At 41.0% G+C, this 18,164-nt stretch overlaps 2 protein-coding genes and 1 long non-coding RNA gene across 4 annotated transcripts in view; 1 reads left to right on the forward strand and 2 right to left on the reverse strand.

The window, feature by feature from the left end:
• LOC138982289 (solute carrier family 23 member 1-like) overlaps positions 1 to 18,042 on the reverse strand; it is a 30,424-nt gene extending 12,382 nt beyond the window's left edge. The window contains exons 1-2 of the mRNA XM_070355546.1: positions 17,645 to 18,042; positions 1,474 to 1,631 (exon numbers count right to left, since the gene is read on the reverse strand). Of these exons, the coding sequence (XP_070211647.1) occupies positions 1,474 to 1,631; positions 17,645 to 17,869 (383 nt within the window). The 5' untranslated portion in view covers positions 17,870 to 18,042. The remainder of the gene's footprint in view (positions 1 to 1,473; positions 1,632 to 17,644) is intronic.
• Positions 1 to 18,164, reverse strand: part of LOC138982295 (uncharacterized) — a 333,833-nt gene that overhangs the window by 201,836 nt on the left and 113,833 nt on the right. The window lies entirely within an intron of this gene.
• On the forward strand, positions 9,354 to 14,717 carry LOC138982287 (uncharacterized). 2 transcript variants are annotated; one of them, XR_011460824.1, is made up of 6 exons: positions 9,354 to 9,854; positions 10,167 to 10,208; positions 11,045 to 11,123; positions 11,834 to 11,930; positions 12,535 to 12,581; positions 13,530 to 14,717. It is a non-coding gene; the product is annotated as an uncharacterized lncRNA (long non-coding RNA). The 2 variants fall into 2 exon arrangements; XR_011460823.1 differs by lacking the exon at positions 9,354 to 9,854 and having other exon boundaries at positions 9,877 to 10,208.

An 18,164-nucleotide genomic window follows, 5' to 3' on the forward strand; every position in this document is an offset into this window, starting at 1 on the left:
AGTTCGACTGAGCTTGTTGTATTTTCGCCTTACGCGACTTGTTTAGTCTTATAGAAGACTTTTAAGTCAGAGACACCGGTGCAAAGCCGAAGTTTTCGCGTTTGTGACAATATTCGTTCTCCCCCGAAGCCAAAATACTGTTTTGTTTGCCGTGACGTTTAACATCAGAAATTTTTGTGTGTGGAGAAACATCCGCTTTAATCGCAATTTCCTTTTCGGAAAACAGTGTCTGCAAGACCCTAAAACATAAAAAAAATGTTGAACAACCCGCACAGACGACTGTAAAAGATATACTTTGTCAACAGCGGCCCTGGAGCGCTGCCAAAAATAATCTGGATAAATATAATACGTTGCAATGTCACAATGAAGCTAAAGCCTTCTCGCCTGTATAACAAAAGATATTTTAAAAAAGATGAAAAAAGATTAGGGATTGGAACGTTTATTTTTTGACAAAACAAAACATTCACAATGGTTGTTTTAATAGTGGACAGACAAACGAACAATTTATATGAAATGAATGAAACTTATCTTAAATGTTTTTCGTCCGATCTCTGGTAAGGCGATGCCGTTGGGTTTTTTAATTCTGAATTTTGGAACGTTAGCAGTCTGCGTACTTTTGGATTTCTGCATAACAATAGCACGCCGTTGGCCTTTCACGGCGGTTTGCATATTCATTGTTCGGTACGCAGCGGAATAAGATGTAGACACAATTCGGTGAGACAAGGTGCATGCATTATAACACCACATTTTACTCCCAGCAGCGACCATAGGTATCGATTTTCTGCTTTTAAATCCATGTCTTATCCATGCGAGTTATGCATTCTGTAATGCTTGCAATGTACTAAGCGTGGACAATAAATCTGGGCAATTATTCCTAATTCTTTTTGTGCAGGCCAGGAATACATTGTTAAACGGCATTTATTAATGAAATGAACTTCTATTTTGAAATGTCTTGCTAAAAATTAAAATATCACTTGTGTAAAATTGAGCTCATCTACATAGAGCTTTAATAGGAAAGGGACGTAATTGGAGCGCTTACATTATTACAACAGTAAGAGAGAGCATTGATTATTCCATTTAAAATTGTTTTCATTTTCATTACTTTATCATTCCATTGCCGTGAAATTCGGGTCGCTCCTACGAATGGAAAGCTAGAAGCAAACAAGGGTCGCGCTACCCAGGTGTCTGTGTGTGTTTGGGTGTTACAGCAACATGCATATCTGGCAAAATCACCAAGGTATTTTACGTTCCAAGGCAATGTCTCTTAAGTGGAACATGAAAAATGTAAGGGATCACATACGGTTGACATGTGCCGTCCGGTCTGGACTCGAACCTGTGACCCAAGCATCACAAGCCCGGTGCTCTAGGCTACCAACAGCTGGGCCACTAGACTGTTATCAGCGCTCAGGCCTGATTTAGTTATATACTCTCTTTAAATTCTACGTCTTTTCCTTGGATTGGTCATGTTCTTACCTGATGCCAATGATGGTCTGTAGGAGGGTGGCCACACCGCACATGAAGAAAGTGATGCTCAGAAGTTGCGCGCGCACTTCCGGAAGTTCGTTGGCACAGATGTAGTTGGAGATAAGAAACGGGACGGAGAGAGCTCCCGACACACACATAAAGGCTTGCTGAAACGAGCAAAAGTTGACACAAATTCCTATGTTCATCGGCTACTGTCAAGGTTATTACACTAAAATCTGTTTAATCAGAGAGAGAGAGAGAGAGAGAGAGAGAGAGAGAGAGAGAGAGAGAGAGAGAGAGAGAAAGAGAGAGAGAGAGAGAGAGAGAGAGAGAGAGAGAGAGAGAGAGAGAGAGAGAGAGAACGAACGAACGAACGAACGAACTTTATTACTCAAGGATGGAGATTTTAGGCTCACGCCTAGTCTTACAATCTGTCCCTGCTAAACTAAGACATACAAATAAAGACAATAAAAGGACAATTGTCAATCGCAATCATACACTATTACTAATTACAACATTACCTATACGAATACATAATGCATAATAGAACATTGAAATGTACATGTATGTCAATATAATACAAAGGAAAAGAAAAGTCGACTCGCACACACACGCGCTGCATGCCTGCAATCACGTTCGCACTCAATACAACACACACACTCACGCACACACACACACACACACACACACACACACACACACACACACACACACACACACACACACATATATATATATATATTATGCGCGCACACACACACACACACACAGACTTATACGCAGGCACACACACATACACACGCAGACACACACACACACACGCACACGCACACACACACACACACACACACACACACACACACACACACACACACACAACAACAACAACCTCCTCCTCCTCCTCATCATCATCATCATCGTCGACATCATTATCATCATCAACAAAATATATAGAGGTTAGTGATAGCAATGTATTCTTGCTAGAAACAGCTTCAGAATGTAACTGTTCGTGACAACAGATATTTGCGAAGCTGCGATTTGAAGTGTTTAATCGTGCGTGACCCCTTTATCTCACATGGTAGCGAATTCCAAATTGTTGAGCCCGAAAACGATAAACTGGTTTTATATAAATCAATACGGGGTAGCGGGGAAATTAATTTGTTTGAGCCATATCTGTCTGTTGCTTTCTGAAATAATGATCGCATGTACTGTGGGGTCTCGTTTATTTGTACCTTAAACATAAAAAGCGCCTTATTAAATAATAACTGATCTTTAAGTGATAAAAAATTAAGGCTGCTAAGCTTTTGATCTGTTGATGTTTGCGAGAGTAACCAGTACTAGTGCAACGTTAATTGATCATATTTACACAAACAATGTGTGTAATGTTTCTAAAGTGTTTGTATCCAATGAAAGTATAAGTGACCATAGCCCTATTTTTTGCACTTGGTCTTTTAAATTACCAAAACGTCCGCCGAAGGGCCATACAACAATTGAGTACAGATACTTTAAAAATTTCAATGAGACGGATTTTTTGCGAGACATTGCTTCTGTGCCCTTTCATGTTATTTGCAATCATACTTGTCCAAATAGTGCCTTTTCTGCTTTGTATGAGGCATTTTTGCCAATTATTGAACCGTTGCGCAAAAAGAGGGTTAAGCACCCCACACTTCCCCCGTGGTTAAATGAAGACATTATAAACGCTATGGCTCTTCGCGATTTCTATAAAGAGAACAAATTAAAAGCTGATTACAAGAAACAAAGAAATAAGGTCTTAGACCTCGTGCGCCGGGCCAAAAGGCATTATTTTAATAAACTTGTTTCTGAGAAGAAAGATACCGCTTCCTTATGGAGAGCAATAAACGAAGTAACTGCAAAATCAAAAACCCGACAACATTCAACTTCGGTTGGTATTTCACCCAGTGCCTTTAATGATTATTTTTTTTATCTCTTCCTAGTAAGCTTTTGGAGTCTACCTATAGGGAAAATGACAAAAGCGAGTATGAATGCCCACAATTTCTTCAATTATTTTGCCAGGCCAATATAAAAGAAGTTGAACCTTTTAACATCCCATTCATTGCAGTCCACGAAGTCGGGCGACTAATAACTGACTTGAGTAATAAAAAGTCAATGGGACCCGATAACATACCCGCTTCCTTACTCAAGTTAGCGTTACCCTTTCTTGTTGAGCCAATTACGTATGCGAACAACTTATGTATTGACCGAAATGTGTTTCCAGAAATATTTAAAACCGCAAAAGTAATTCCACTTCCCAAAACAAAAGACTTAACCGACATAAACAATTTTAGGCCAATTTCGCTATTGTCTGTTCTATCAAAACCATTAGAAAAACATGTACAAAAGTGCTTGCTTCTGCACATGGAAAGCCGTGGTCTTTTTGCTCCATCTCAATCAGGATTTCGCCCTAAAAATTCGTGTCACACAGCTCTCATTAAACTATGCGATACATGGCTCTCTGCTATTAACCATTCGGAAACAGTCGGCGCCGTCTTCCTTGATTTTAAGAAAGCGTTTGATATTGTTGATCACACAATTCTGTTAAAGAAATTATCTTGTTATTAAGGCGACGCATCATACTTACCTTTTTTTTCGTTCTTATTTAACGAACAGAACGCAGTTTGTCTCCCTTAATGGTAACCGTTCTTCGATAGGACGGCTAATGCACGGTGTCCCACAAGGATCAGTTTTGGGCCCACTTTTATTTTGTATTTACATTAACGATCTACCCCTCTATATCAGACAAAACGGTTATTAATGACCTTTTTGCAGACGACTCGGTTCTTTACACGTCCTGTAAAAGTTTACAATCTATTGAAACCTCTCTTCAAACGAGTTTGAACAACATATTTGATTGATGTAAACAAAACTCAATGATTATACACCCAGGCAAAACTAAATGCATGGTGATCACAACACGACAGAAACACCAACTCGCTCCTCTGAATCTTCATTTTAGTTTAAATGAGTCACCCAACCAGCCATCGTGTTCTCGGGGTCACAATAGACGCTTAATTAAAGTGGCAGTCCCACCTCAACCGTGTTACCAAAACCTTATCTAAAAACGAGTTCCTTCTCTCCAAATTAAAGCATTACGCATTACAGTGATGTAGTAGAAGACCATGCATGTTGCGGTTGAATTAAAATCACCTAAGAGGAGAATGTTAGAATTACAGTTATTAACGTCGTCCATCATGCGCACAAAATCGTCAATCCATGCAAGTGTATATATATGCCCCACTAACACAGAAGGAGATTTAGAGTGTTTTATCTCCGTCCAGATGCACTCCACATTCTCTGACTCTAAATCAGTTCTCCTTCTTATGATTTTCACAATACTGTCATGGACGTAAAGCACAAGTCCCGTATGACTAGACTGGTTGCTGTCGCGTCTTAACATTGTATAGTTAGTAATGTCAATAGAGGTGTCGTCGATCCTGGAATCCAGGCGAGTTTCGCTAAGTCCAAACAAATGAATTGGCTTGTTTGGTCGGTTTAATATTAAGTACACATCTGGAACTTTGTTAAACAAATGATAAACGTTAAGGTGTCCTATACGAAGGCCAGATGTAGAATCACCCAACGGCATAATAAGGTCACGATGTAGGTCAGATCAGAGAAAAGTATTTTCCTTTTGTCACAGTAAAACCGGACAAGAAAAAGGAAAAGCAAATGTCAGTGTCTACCAAGGCACTTAAATTGTCTGTGATGAAAACCGCCACAGAGAGTTTAAAAAAACCTCAGTGTAATTCCAACACACAAGAACACTTTTGCAGAACAGGTACCACGGGTAGCAAAAATAGAGAATAACTGTAAACAAAAGAAAACCGTGAAAAGGGAAAAAAGTGAAAGAAAATACAACAATAAAATCAACAACAATCCAATTCTAACTGAAATTGAGGATACCAATCAATCAATGGAGTTTGTAGTAGACTACCACACTCACAATTTATCAGAGAACTCAGCAGTATTTCTTTTCCAGATCGCACCTTACGTGAGTGTTATCAGGAAAGGGTCCTTTTGGGCTTCTACTCGGCACACAGAGACACTTCACGAACCAGCATCTACCCTACGCTACACACCTTCAAGACACAGATTCCGAAACAAAGCACAAATTACTATTACACAGATATAATTTCTTGACTCCACTCTCTCCATGCAGACACACATCTCCTTCATCACCAAGACCTGCTTTTTCCACCTACGACGCATCGCCTCCATCCGTCGCTACCTCACCCCTGATGCCTGTGTGAAGCTGGTCGTCTCCCTCATCTTCAGTCGACTGGACTACTGCAACTCCCTTCTGGCTGGCCTCCCCGCCTCATCCATTCATGACCTACAACGAGTCCAGAACGCTGCTGCCAGGCTGGTGTTGAAGAAGAGGAAGCGAGATCACATCACACCCCCCCCCCCCTACTTCGTTCCTTGCACTGGCTCCCTGTCAACACCTGAATCTCCTACAAACTGTCCACTCTGGTCTACAAGTGTCTCAACGACTCGGCTCCTGAGTACCTTCAATCCTCCCTGGACCTGTACACCCAGCCCTCCGACCGTCCCCTTCGTTCTGCTGCTGACCCACTCCGCCTTCACATACCTCGTTCGAAACTCGCATCTGCTGGTCAGCGTGCATTCCCCTCCGCGGGCCCCTCCGTCTGGAACTCCCTGCCGCTGGAGCTTCGCCAGAGCCCCTCTCTTGACGCGTTCAAGAGTAGGTTGAAGACTCAGTTCTTCCCGTAGCTGGCTGTGACTTTCATGTTCGACGCGATGTGTTGCGCCCCAAATGACATCCTTATGTTGTGCTCTGTGAGAGGTGTTTTGTGTGTGCTTAATGTTATTTTGTTTGGACCTAGCTATTGATGTGTACATTGTTGTTAAACAGTTGTTTGTTGTATGTTTATTAGGGTCTGCTAGTGTGTGATAGGGTTTATGTCCGTCTGTAGATGTTATTTTTTTCCTGTTAGTCCTGTGTTGATAGCTCTTCGACAAGCGCTTAGAACAGTACCCACGGGATACGCGCGATATAAGCTTCTTATTAATTGATTGATTGATAATTGGACCAAGCCAGCTTCTCCTCTACGCTACACACAGTTGCCAAAAAACAAGCCACAAATTAAGTAGATGTGCAACGCCGAGGCACTGCATACCCCAGCGAAAGACAAACCTCTCTCTCTCTCTCTCTCTCTCTCTCTCTCTCTCTCTCTCTCTCTCTCTCTCTCTCTCTCTCTCTCAAACACACACACACACACACACACACACACACACACACACACACACACACACACACACACCCAAGTTACACACGTACACACGTACACACTCACTCACACGCACTCACTCACTCTCTCACACACACTTCACTGTACACACAAAACACACCCCCATACGCACATATAGACAGACGGACATACACACCTTTACAAACAAACACACATACACACACACATACACTTACGCACACGCACAAACACAAACCAACCCACCCACTCTCTCTCTCTCTTTCTCTCTCTCTTTCTCTCTTATACAAACAGACACACACCCACACAAACACACACACACACACACACACACACACACACATGTACATACGCACGCATGTACGCACGCACACACCCACAGACACACACACACACACACATTGACTCACACAAATCTCATACACACAATACACACACTCTTATGCACATACACGGTTGGCCTAGTGGTAAGGGGTCCGCCCTGTGATCGGGAGGTCGTGGGTCAGAACCCAGGCCGGGTCATACCTAAGACTTTAAAATTGGCAATCTAGTGGGTGCTCCGCCTGGCGGCTGGCATTATGGGGTTAGTGCATGCTAGGACTGGTTGGTCCGGTGTCAGAATAATGTGACTGGGTGAGACATGAAGCCTGTGCTGCGACTTCTGCCTTTTGTGTGGCGCACGTTATATCTCAAAGCAGCACCGCCCTGATAATTATGGAAACAAACAAACAAATACGCACATAGACAGACGGACACACACACCTTTACAAACAAACACATATACACACTCATACACACACAAACATACACACAAACTCATGCACACACACATTCACACACACACACACTCCGGTTGGTCCGGTGTCAGAATAATGTGACTGGGTGAGACATGAAGCCTGTGCTGCGACTTCTGTCTTGTGTGTGGCGCACGTTATATGTCAAAGCAGCACCGCCCTGATATGGCCCTTCGTGGTCGGCTGGGCGTTAAGCAAACAAACAAACACCCACACACACACACACTCACAAATACACACACACCACACACATACGAGTACAGACTCATGCACGCGTGCACACACACACACACACACACACACACAAATACACACACACCACACACACACACTCACACGAGTACAGACTCATGCACGCGTGCGCACACACAAATACACACACACACACACACACACCACACACACACTCACACACACACACACACAAATACACACACACACACACCACACACACACTCACACACACACGAGTACAGACGCATGCACGCGTGCGCTCACACAAATACACACAAACACACACCACACACACACTCACACACACACGAGTACAGACTCATGCACGCGTGCGCACACACACACAAATACACACACACATACCTAAAGTGTGGATGGTTACCTAAGAGGCGGCACTGGGTGCAGTGCCTTTCTAGTGCACTTGCACTACAACAGCACTGGGTGCAGTACTCGCTCCGGCATCGAAGAATTTTGCACTAAAAAATGCACAAAATTTGACCTATTTCGTCGCCTATAGAGGACGGAAAGAATGTCGGTTTGAACATTGTTATGACATTCTTTCCGTCAAAAAAGTCAATTTAACGGTGTTAAATGAAGCGTCCATCCACACAATTAGGTTGCCATCCAGAGTTTAGGTTGCCATCCACGTGTGGATAGTTGCCTTATGGTGATTTAGGCAACCAAACCTGTGGAAACATGGGTACACACACACACACACACACACACACACACACACACACACACACACACACACACACAAACAAACAGTAACACTAACACATGTGCACAAAATGAACACAAACACACACACCGCGCGAGAGAGAAAGACTACAGGGAGGCATGACGTCATGATGCATTAATTGACGTCAAAGACTTTCGACCGTGACGTATTCTTCTTACGCGAGCTTTATCCATAGACTTGGAAACTACGGAATTTCTACCCGTCCAAAGCGGCCTTGGGTGGCGTTTGCTCAAAAAATGGGGGCGCCAATTTTACCCACCGTATTTTTGTTAGTATGGTCCCAATTTTTGGTGAACTTCCATCTCCAACTGTGGCCCATTTTCGGGCACAAAGAATCCTTCTTTATCATGTATTATTCGGTATGCACATTTCTCAAATCGATTACAGTATTCACGACTTGTTTCCGTGACCTTTCGAATTTCATGGGGGCTGCCATTTTGGTTTTGATGCGCTTCCTTTTCCGGTTTACGTATTTTCCGGTTTAACATAGCATTTGCGGTTTTTTGTCAGAAGAGTGATATTTGGCCATTACCTGCCGCCTCAGTTGAGTGTTTACTTTGAACTTATACTTGAACCGTAACAGTGTGTAGCCAGTTCACAAGACCTGTTCATCATCCTACCAGTTCCAACTGTTGTTATCGATGGGTCGCGCAGCTGGAGGAAGTGTTTATTTCCATTCGGAGCCCAACTTCAGTTCAAAACCAGTCAAAAACTGGCCTTGACATTCCAACATTACGATACCCTTGAATGACATTAGATCTACGGCGTTTCCGCTTGCCCAAATCCCACATGTTGCATGTCTGCTCTTCGAGTTGTTTGGAACTTAGTTCGAATATTTTCTAGAACGTAACTTTTGACCCAGCTGTCAGGTAGGCATCATGAATTAGACGTACACTGGCAGTTATAAATCATGTTGTGCAAAAGACTCTGCAGAAGTAGAACATTGTGGAAAATCGGGAATGCTTTCTCAGTTTGTGCACCCTGGCAACATTCAGCAGGGGAAAAAAACTGCATTGCCTTCCTCTGCAAAACTGTCGCGCGAAGAATGCTGAACGGGCAGCGACGACTAGCTGTTCTTCTTCAAAGTAATAAACTACCCTTCAAACCCTGCAAGTTTGTGCGATTTACTTTGTGGACATGAAGTCAGCAGAGGACTCAGGAATGCCCACTTAATTCCTTGATTGTACTTCCGTCACAAGAACTAAAAGAACATTCAATGTTCGTTAAATCTGTGGATCAAGTGACTCACGAAGAGGAGGAAAAGAAAATCACCAGCAGATCTGTACAAGATGTTGAATTCTGCCAGGGAAACGAAGCCGCCCTCACGGCAGAGAAGTCTCCGCCTACGAAAATCAGTAGATCTAGAGCAAGGTAAACATACGTTTTTCAAAGCTTGTTCACAAACACACACACACACACACACACACGTACACAAACACACACACGCTCACACCATCACACACACACACACACACACACACACATGAAAGAGATGGAATAGCTGATCGAGTGATGACAATGTTGATTGATAAGTATTTTTTGGTGCGGTGAACTTGAGGCTATATTGTTCTATCAATCCATCGATATATTTTACACTTTCACCCCAGAAATGAAGCACGTGTACACATATTGAACACAAGAATCATTTTAAGCTTTCATTGGCATTGTTTCCTTTTTTTGCAGACATGTTGGCAGGAAGTGAGTGTTTCACCCCACTCTTGCAAGGTAGGTTGATCACTGATGACAAGTTCTGATTGTTTTTCCTTTTTAAACGGATGACAATCCGTACTCTGCAGATGGATCTAACCGAGATGGATCTAACCGATACACGGAAGCAACATTGGGAACAAACTGTTATTCAATCTGTGAATATTTCATGTGTGAGGGGTATAACTGCAAGTAACCTACGTTCGCTAAGGCCAAAAAAAATAATAGGTGTGGTTACGGTAACATAGCCAAAAAAAATAGGGTAGGAAGGTAGGCAATCACTTTTTTTTTTTTAACTTTTTTTTCTAATGTGTACAAATTAAACCTACTTGACAGGGAAATAAGTGTGCGACTCGGGCGCTTTCGCTTTCATTGCGTTTTCTGCACTCGTTTACTTGTTGTTTTGGGTATTTTTTTGACAAATGTAATAAAAAGTTATAGGGTCGGCCCCAAAAAATAGGGTAGGTCGGGTTACCGTAACCACACCTATTTTTTTTTTAGGCCTAATGTAGAGAAATAATTTTTGACTCAAACTTCAAGTTAAATTGTTTCTGCTGTCAGAGCCATCTTTCTGAAGGAACAATATTTTACATGCCACTGGATTGTTGTATATTCCTTCTTATTTTGCAATGACAGGCTCAGCTTTCATTTGATTGTAATGTGTTTCTTATTTGAAGCTTTGTATCATAAAAGCTCTGTAGAAGTGTTGCACTTGTTTTGCAGACTGCATTAGGCGTGGTACCTATTGCACACACCCACACCCCCCCCCCCCCCACCCTGCCTATTTATCTAAAACACCCACACACACACAAACACAGGGTGCTAACAAAGGATTTTTTTCCATTCTCCTTCAGGCCATCGCTTAATTTCTTGCAGACTGAGGAGCAATGGACGTTTGAGCAGCTCCTAAACCTGGGGCACACAAGCCACAAGGTAAAGAAGGTATCAGTATACATATGAACAAATGTTTTCCCTTTGGTTTTTATCGCACCATTTTTTCATAAAACTCTGTAAATTGTGGCAATTACACATTATGCCAATAACATTATTATGAAGAATGAAGATTTTCAACTAATATCATTGAAGAAATGAAATCAAGCATTTTTGTTCATTCTGTATTTGATGATTATTTTCCAGTCTTTGGGTTGGCAAGTTTCAAGTTTCAAGTTTTTTATTAGTCCATAACCCCTGGGGGCATTTTGAACAATAAATGGCATAGTGGGTGAAATAAGGGTGAGGAGTGTCGGTTGGTGTGATTTCTTAGGTCTTGGTGATGTAATATTATCCCTACGGTATTATTCATGGTTATCATAGTGCAGATTCCAGGGAAACGGTTTTTTGAACAACCTCTTAAACTGAAAAGCCACAAGGTCAACAACATAAACAGGTTACTGGTGTCTCGGGCATTGATGTTTTTAAAAAGATTTGCACAGCAATTTTTGTGTGTGTAAAGAGATAATGAAAATAAAACATAACAACTTTTATATTTTTGAAGTGGAATTAAATGTTTTCATTTTTTTATTTTGAAGTGTTTTTGTATGCAGGTTTTATTGGATGGGTGGGGGGTGGTTTTGATGGTTCTGATTTATTATGATGTAAGGGTGGTTTTTTTCCTTAATTATTTATTTAATTGGTTTATGCAGACTTCATGGCAGCCACTGACCAGACGATATGACAGCCATGAATATCGAACGCAGAAGAAGAAAAAGAAGAAGACAGTCTAACAGGAAAATAATTCTGGTATGCTCATAATGTCTATGCCAGTTAAAAAAAAGTCATGAATTGAAGTTTACCCAGGTTAGACATTAGCATGTCGTAATTGTGACAATGAATGTATCCGTAAACGCACCAAGAGACTTACTTAGAAAAATTGAAGTCATGCATCGTCAATATGACTACAATCACAAACGGAATAAGGGGAAATCATGTCAATTTGGTGGTCTGGATCATCAGCTGTTGCTCATTCGCTATAATGGTCTACTTGACAAAGCCCGTCTTCATGTGCTTCTTTGTTTCTTTATACCTAGTGTAGACAACATGTAGGCGTTTGCAGACTGTTTATTGTATTGCTGTTGTTTGTTTGTGAGTAAACCTATGGTGTGACCTCAATTGTTTGAAATTTGTTGTGTAAGGTGTTTCTCCATGCCCCCAGAAGAACCGACATTATATTAAAACCTTCATACCCTGCAAATACTTGCATACTAGATGTTGTTTCTTATTGTAATGATTGGGGACAGGCAAGCTCTTAAATTGTGCAAACCTTCAGAAAACTGTCAAGTTTGATTTGCTAGAACAAGCGATATTAACACGTTATTAAGATGAATATTTGATTAAATATGTGCAGGAACTACTTCAGCAGATTCATATGGCCAGTCTCACAATGCAAGGAAGGTGAGTAGATTGAATTATGTCTATCCCACCTGTTCTGTGTTTAGTGTCAGCCGTGATTGCCTGATGAGAATTTGAAAACATGTTTCTAACTAACATGAACCCAACCATGAAACGTGATGTAGGTGAGTAGCCCATCTAGAAAAAAGAACCTGTTCTAATTCCGAATTAGAACAGGTTCTTTTTTCTAGATGGGCTACTCACCTACATCACGTTTTATGGTTGGGTTCATGTCAGTTAGCAACATGTTTTCACATAGAAAATGGTGGGCACCTGAACAAATATCTGCACATTACAATGAAGTCTTACTTTGTGATCTGATAATTAAATAACCCCCACCCCCCACCCCCCCCCCCCCCACCCCAAGAAGAAGCTCACATAACTACCAACTACACAATTTCATTACAGAATCAAACAATGGGAAGAATCAGGATTCAGCAGTGCTAGGTCGTTGAGGGGGATAGCTATCACCAGGCACTCAGCAATGAATAGTTGAGGTTTTCACGGACATTAACAAAATCCGGTAACCTACGGACAGTAAATTTCACAGGGAAGGGAACAAGAACGTCAAAAATGGAAAAGTATGTTTTTTCTTTCAAACCATTGATAGAGCTCTGAAGCTTCACACAAGTTTTGCAGAGAGAGCACTCGGCCTATTCATTTTTGGCACTAAAACATGCGCACACACAAAAAGAAAGTTTTTAAAAAGTGGCGCCGATGTTTTCTCACACTCACAGCCTTAGAATATTGCAGTTTGTATGTTACCAAATTGAGGCATGATTTTACTCCATGCAATTACCTGACCAAATCTGCGACAGTCGGGCAAACTTCTTACAAGTCGGATTGGGCCTTCAATCAAATACTCAGAAACCAGCAGCTACTTTAAGTAATACTAGTTTTGTTGTTATTTTGTACAGCTTGTACTGAATGTGTTTTTGTTTATCTCCTCAGAATCGAGTCAGCCAGAGAAAGACCATTGAGAGGGAGAGCGCACAGTAAAGCATATATGGCATGCACTTCGGTGGACCAGTGCCATCATCTTCATAACAAGAGATGCAGATCATATTTTCTTATGTTTAAGTATAGCTGTTAGCAAAAGTATTTGACGATTCTTGGGTACGACTTTCGTGTTTAATCCTATTAGCTTGTGCACAGCCTCAAAATCTGTTTTATTTTGATTTATCATTTATAGTTTGAATTTTTTTTTTAATGGAATTAGTCCAAATGTAAATACATCTAAGGCTGCAATAATGTTTTCTTGTATATACCCTTAAAACTACCTCTTCGTGTAAACAAAATTTAATTGTAAAAAGAAGTGTTTGTTCAAGGGAGATAATTTGAAGCGAATTTTTTTTTAAATCAGTAAAACTGCGTAGTGACATCCTCAGTTAAATAAAAAGAATAAGGAATAAAGGTATACACACAGGTTGTACCCATTTTCCTGATTGCACTGCTTTTAAGTAGAAAGCTTTTTTTCTCAGAGTTATTTTACAAATAAAATCCAAGGGAGGCAATTGATATGATAAAAAGGAAGAATTTTTCTTTTCTTAGAATACTGTACACATTTAGTAAAGTATAATTTACAAGACAAAACACAGGGTTTTGGGTTTTTTCTTCTGTGCCTACTACTTGACAAGAGAACCACGAGATTTGTGCAGATTATTTAAAATTTTCTGAACAGTATATTTTACAAAGACAGATCCATACAATATATATAATTTTGTAATAGATGTTTACAATGTGTAGGTATGGTTTTTTTAAATCAACAGTTCGGATAGCCACAACAAGTGTGTATGTCTTGTGATTTGAGAGCTTTAGCACTGGATGCTTAGAATCCTCTTGATCATTTACTTCAGTAGGTTAAGCCACCTTCTCCAAAATCTTCTCTCCTATTCTGTGCTTACTACAGTGGGTTTGACAAGAGAACCACGAGATTTGTTTTTGTACATATCTTGCTTTTATTCTGTACACTTTAATATTTTAATCATATGTGCACATTTTTTTTTTAACTGTGTTTTTGTTTTTGTTTTCCTGTATTCAAAGTGTGTATGGAAACCACAACCTGTCACAGCAGTATTATTAATCTGGATCTCCCTGCTAAGAACGTAATTAACAGAACGTGTGCATGTAGCTAAAGAACTTAAAAAGAATTTCTGCTACTTCACTCAAAATACGTCCATCCTCACACTCATATTTTCTTAAAATAATATTTGTTCATACAAACATGTTTGCGAATTATTCAATTTTGCGTAAAATATTCAATTACGATTTCTTTGTGTGTTGCAAAATTATGTAATAAATTTATGCAAGATCAAATTCAAAACAGCAATAAAGCTGCTGACGGCAGAATACCTCTGTTGACTTCTCTATCTGTTGGGTCAAACTATGCCACAGACATGTTTCTTCTAGTAGCTCAATATTACGTGATACAGTCTCAAAGACAGAACAACGCAATAACCTTTTTTTGTGTAGATTCGATTGATTTTTTCCTGAAATAAAATATTCATGAAGCCGGTTCTGACTGAGTTAATATATTTCTGGAAAGCTGAACAACGCAATGCGTCTGTGACTGGTGAAGAAGCAGAGCTGGAGCTTTTTGTATTGTTTGTCGTTGGTTTTATTACACACGCACTCACATACGGTCAACAAAATGTTGCATGTTCCTGCTTGACAAACATATGCCTGCATACATGCGTGCACGTACGAACGTACGAACATTCATACCTGTGCAAACAATCTGCCACTTCAAGTTCAACACCCAAACCCCACACATTCCTCCAAAAGGAGTCTGAAGTATAATACTGGCATTTGTGGTATTGAACGAGGACCTCAACTTCCATTGTCTAGTGCATGTGGGTCTCATGTTGTACGTGTGAAACCACTTACTTAAAAAAGAAAAAAATCTTGTAAGCTTATCAACAAAAAACGAACAATTATATTCTTAAACAAACTGGTTAGAATAACAAATTTAGGAGAATGCAATGCAAGGAACATCATTATCTAATTCGGTCGATGCTTAGATCTAGAAAAGCACCCACTTATTCCAGTATAATAGAGAGAAAAAATCCAATTGAAAAAGTTCCAGATCTAGACAAGGCAAGCACTATATAGCAGCAATTTTAGCTAGCAAACTCGAACTTGCCCTGCATTCATGCAAGGTCGAACCACTTTCCCTGCCTAGTGGGGGTTTGGCGGGTAGAGGGCCGGTGCTGGCACACTCGGAGTGAAACGACATGTCACCTACTTCGATAGCTTCTCCGGATTTACGTGTACAAACAGCGTCCGGGTTTACCGCTTCGATTCTAAACCCTAGTTTCTCATGTTGGTAACAAACTGGCTATTTGTTTATCAGATGTGTCGTTGTTCCACATTAAATGATGCTAGAATGCAAGATCGCAATCATTTGGTTATCAAACCAGGTTGTGTTCTTTTTTTCATCACCTTTTTCCGCGCAAACAGTTTTGCGCCATTTCTTTTGCGCAGACTGGGTGGGACAGGAAGCGGAAGCGCATCAAAATTTCTGATTGGACAATGATGCCGACGCCCACTTGACCCCCACTACAATGTCAAGGTCGGAAAGTCGTGAATAGCGTTCACGGGATACCTCCAGCTTCGCTGGGATTAATACGGCATGGCGATTGGTTGCTGGAAGAGATCAAATCAAATCAAATCAAATCAAATTTTATTTTTCGAGGGTTGTGGCATAAGCAATACAACGAGCTTTTTTTCAACCAGCCCTCGCCCAGAGAGGGGACTAATCTAATCACATATTTACACGGATATTAACGTAGAAAAAAAGGTAGAGAAAAACAACAACATATGAATATTTACACATTACATATTATACACAAATATAAAGCGTCGTATATGTAACGTAGTGAAAACATATACGTAGAGAGAGAGAGAAAGAGAGAGAGAGAGAGAGAGAGAGAGAGAGAGAGAGAGAGACAGACAGACAGACAGACTGAGAGAGAAAGAGAGAGAGACAGACAGACAGACAGACAGACAGAGTGTGTGTTGTATGTGTGTGTGTGTGTGTGTGTGTGTGTGTGTGTGTGTGTGTGTGTGTGTGTGTGTGTGTGTGCGTGTGTGTGAGGGATATCGAAAATATCCTCTGTGATAATACAGGTATATGTCCATCATAGGAGCAAGGGTGTGTCTCAAGTTAGACTGGAACTCATGTCCCTGTGAACATTTTCAACAGATTAAGAAGATGCATGGTACTGGCAAAGTGGCTGCTTTCTTGCTTAGAAACCTAATGTGTCTGTTTCTATAGTTTCTACGAATCGAGAGCCTTTTTAGTGTATTCCCAATGAATTGTTTCAGCCAAAACAGAAAACAGATATAACACTTTGTTACCTCATTGAAATCGACTAAAACATTGTCGGGATATTCAGTCTCTTTCCTGCAATCATATCATTTTGAAACCAACAATGGCTTTTTCTCCGAGGAGCGTAATTGGAAGAGGCTCGTCTTAGGAAGACGGCTCTCATAGTGCACCCTGAGTACAACAAATAAAGCAACAAATTCGAAAGAATCAATGACGGGCGCGGTGGCCTAGTGGATAAGACATCGGCCTCCTAATCGGAAAGTCGTGAGTTTAAACCCCGGCTGCGGCCGCCTGGTGGGTTAAGGGTGGAGATGTTTCCGATCTCCCAGGTCAACTAATGTGCAGACCTGCTAGTGCCTTATCCCTCTTCGTGTGTACACGCAAGCTCAAGACCAAGTGCGCACGGAAATGATCCTGTAACCCATGTCAGAGTTCGGTGGGTTATGGAAACACGAAAATACCCAGCATGCTTCTCCCAAAATCAGCGTATGCTGCCTGAATGGCGGGGTAAAAACGGTCATACACGTAAAACTCCACTCGTGCAATAACATGAGTGAACGTGGGAGTTTTATACCCAGCATGCTTCCCCCAAAATCGGCGTATGCTGCCTGAATGGCGGGATAAAAACGGCCATACACGTAAATATCCGCTCGTGCAATAACATGAGTGAACGTGGGAGTTTAGGACCATGAACGACGAAGAAGAAGAAGAAAGTATCAATACCTGTTCAACTCACCTGCATTCCATAAACTGGCCACATGTACACAGGCGGCGTGTCATGGACGCGGTAGATGACGTGGTCATTATCCTCATACTCCACGTTGACGTCGTCATCGTCTTTGATGACGACACGAATTTCCTGCACTTCTCGGGACTCGGTCCTTTTTCTGGGACCGTTTGTGGGAGATGGATTCTTCATGATGATGGACAGAGTCGTATTGTTGTTGTCACTGTCTTTCATTTTGTTGTTGTTGATTCTGATAGTGTCACTGTTGTCTTTTGTTTAAGGTTGTCCCTCTGTGACCGCAACGTCTTATAGTTTTGAGAGTTTTGACGTTTATTTTTGTTCTTCACAGCATTTTATATACTTTAATGATGAAGTAAAGGTTCTTCTGCCACATGGGTTCCAGTCCTTCTTCTCTTCGGAAACAAGATGATAATTATTGTTACTATTGATCGGGTATTTTCACATTCACATTTCGATCGTTTTTTGGCTCACGTAAGTGTAGCCTATGCGATGCGAACTTTTGTCTGTC

Source organism: Littorina saxatilis, linkage group LG12, assembly GCF_037325665.1.
Source record: "Littorina saxatilis isolate snail1 linkage group LG12, US_GU_Lsax_2.0, whole genome shotgun sequence".
In the NCBI taxonomy this organism is placed as follows: Eukaryota; Metazoa; Mollusca; class Gastropoda; order Littorinimorpha; family Littorinidae; genus Littorina; species Littorina saxatilis.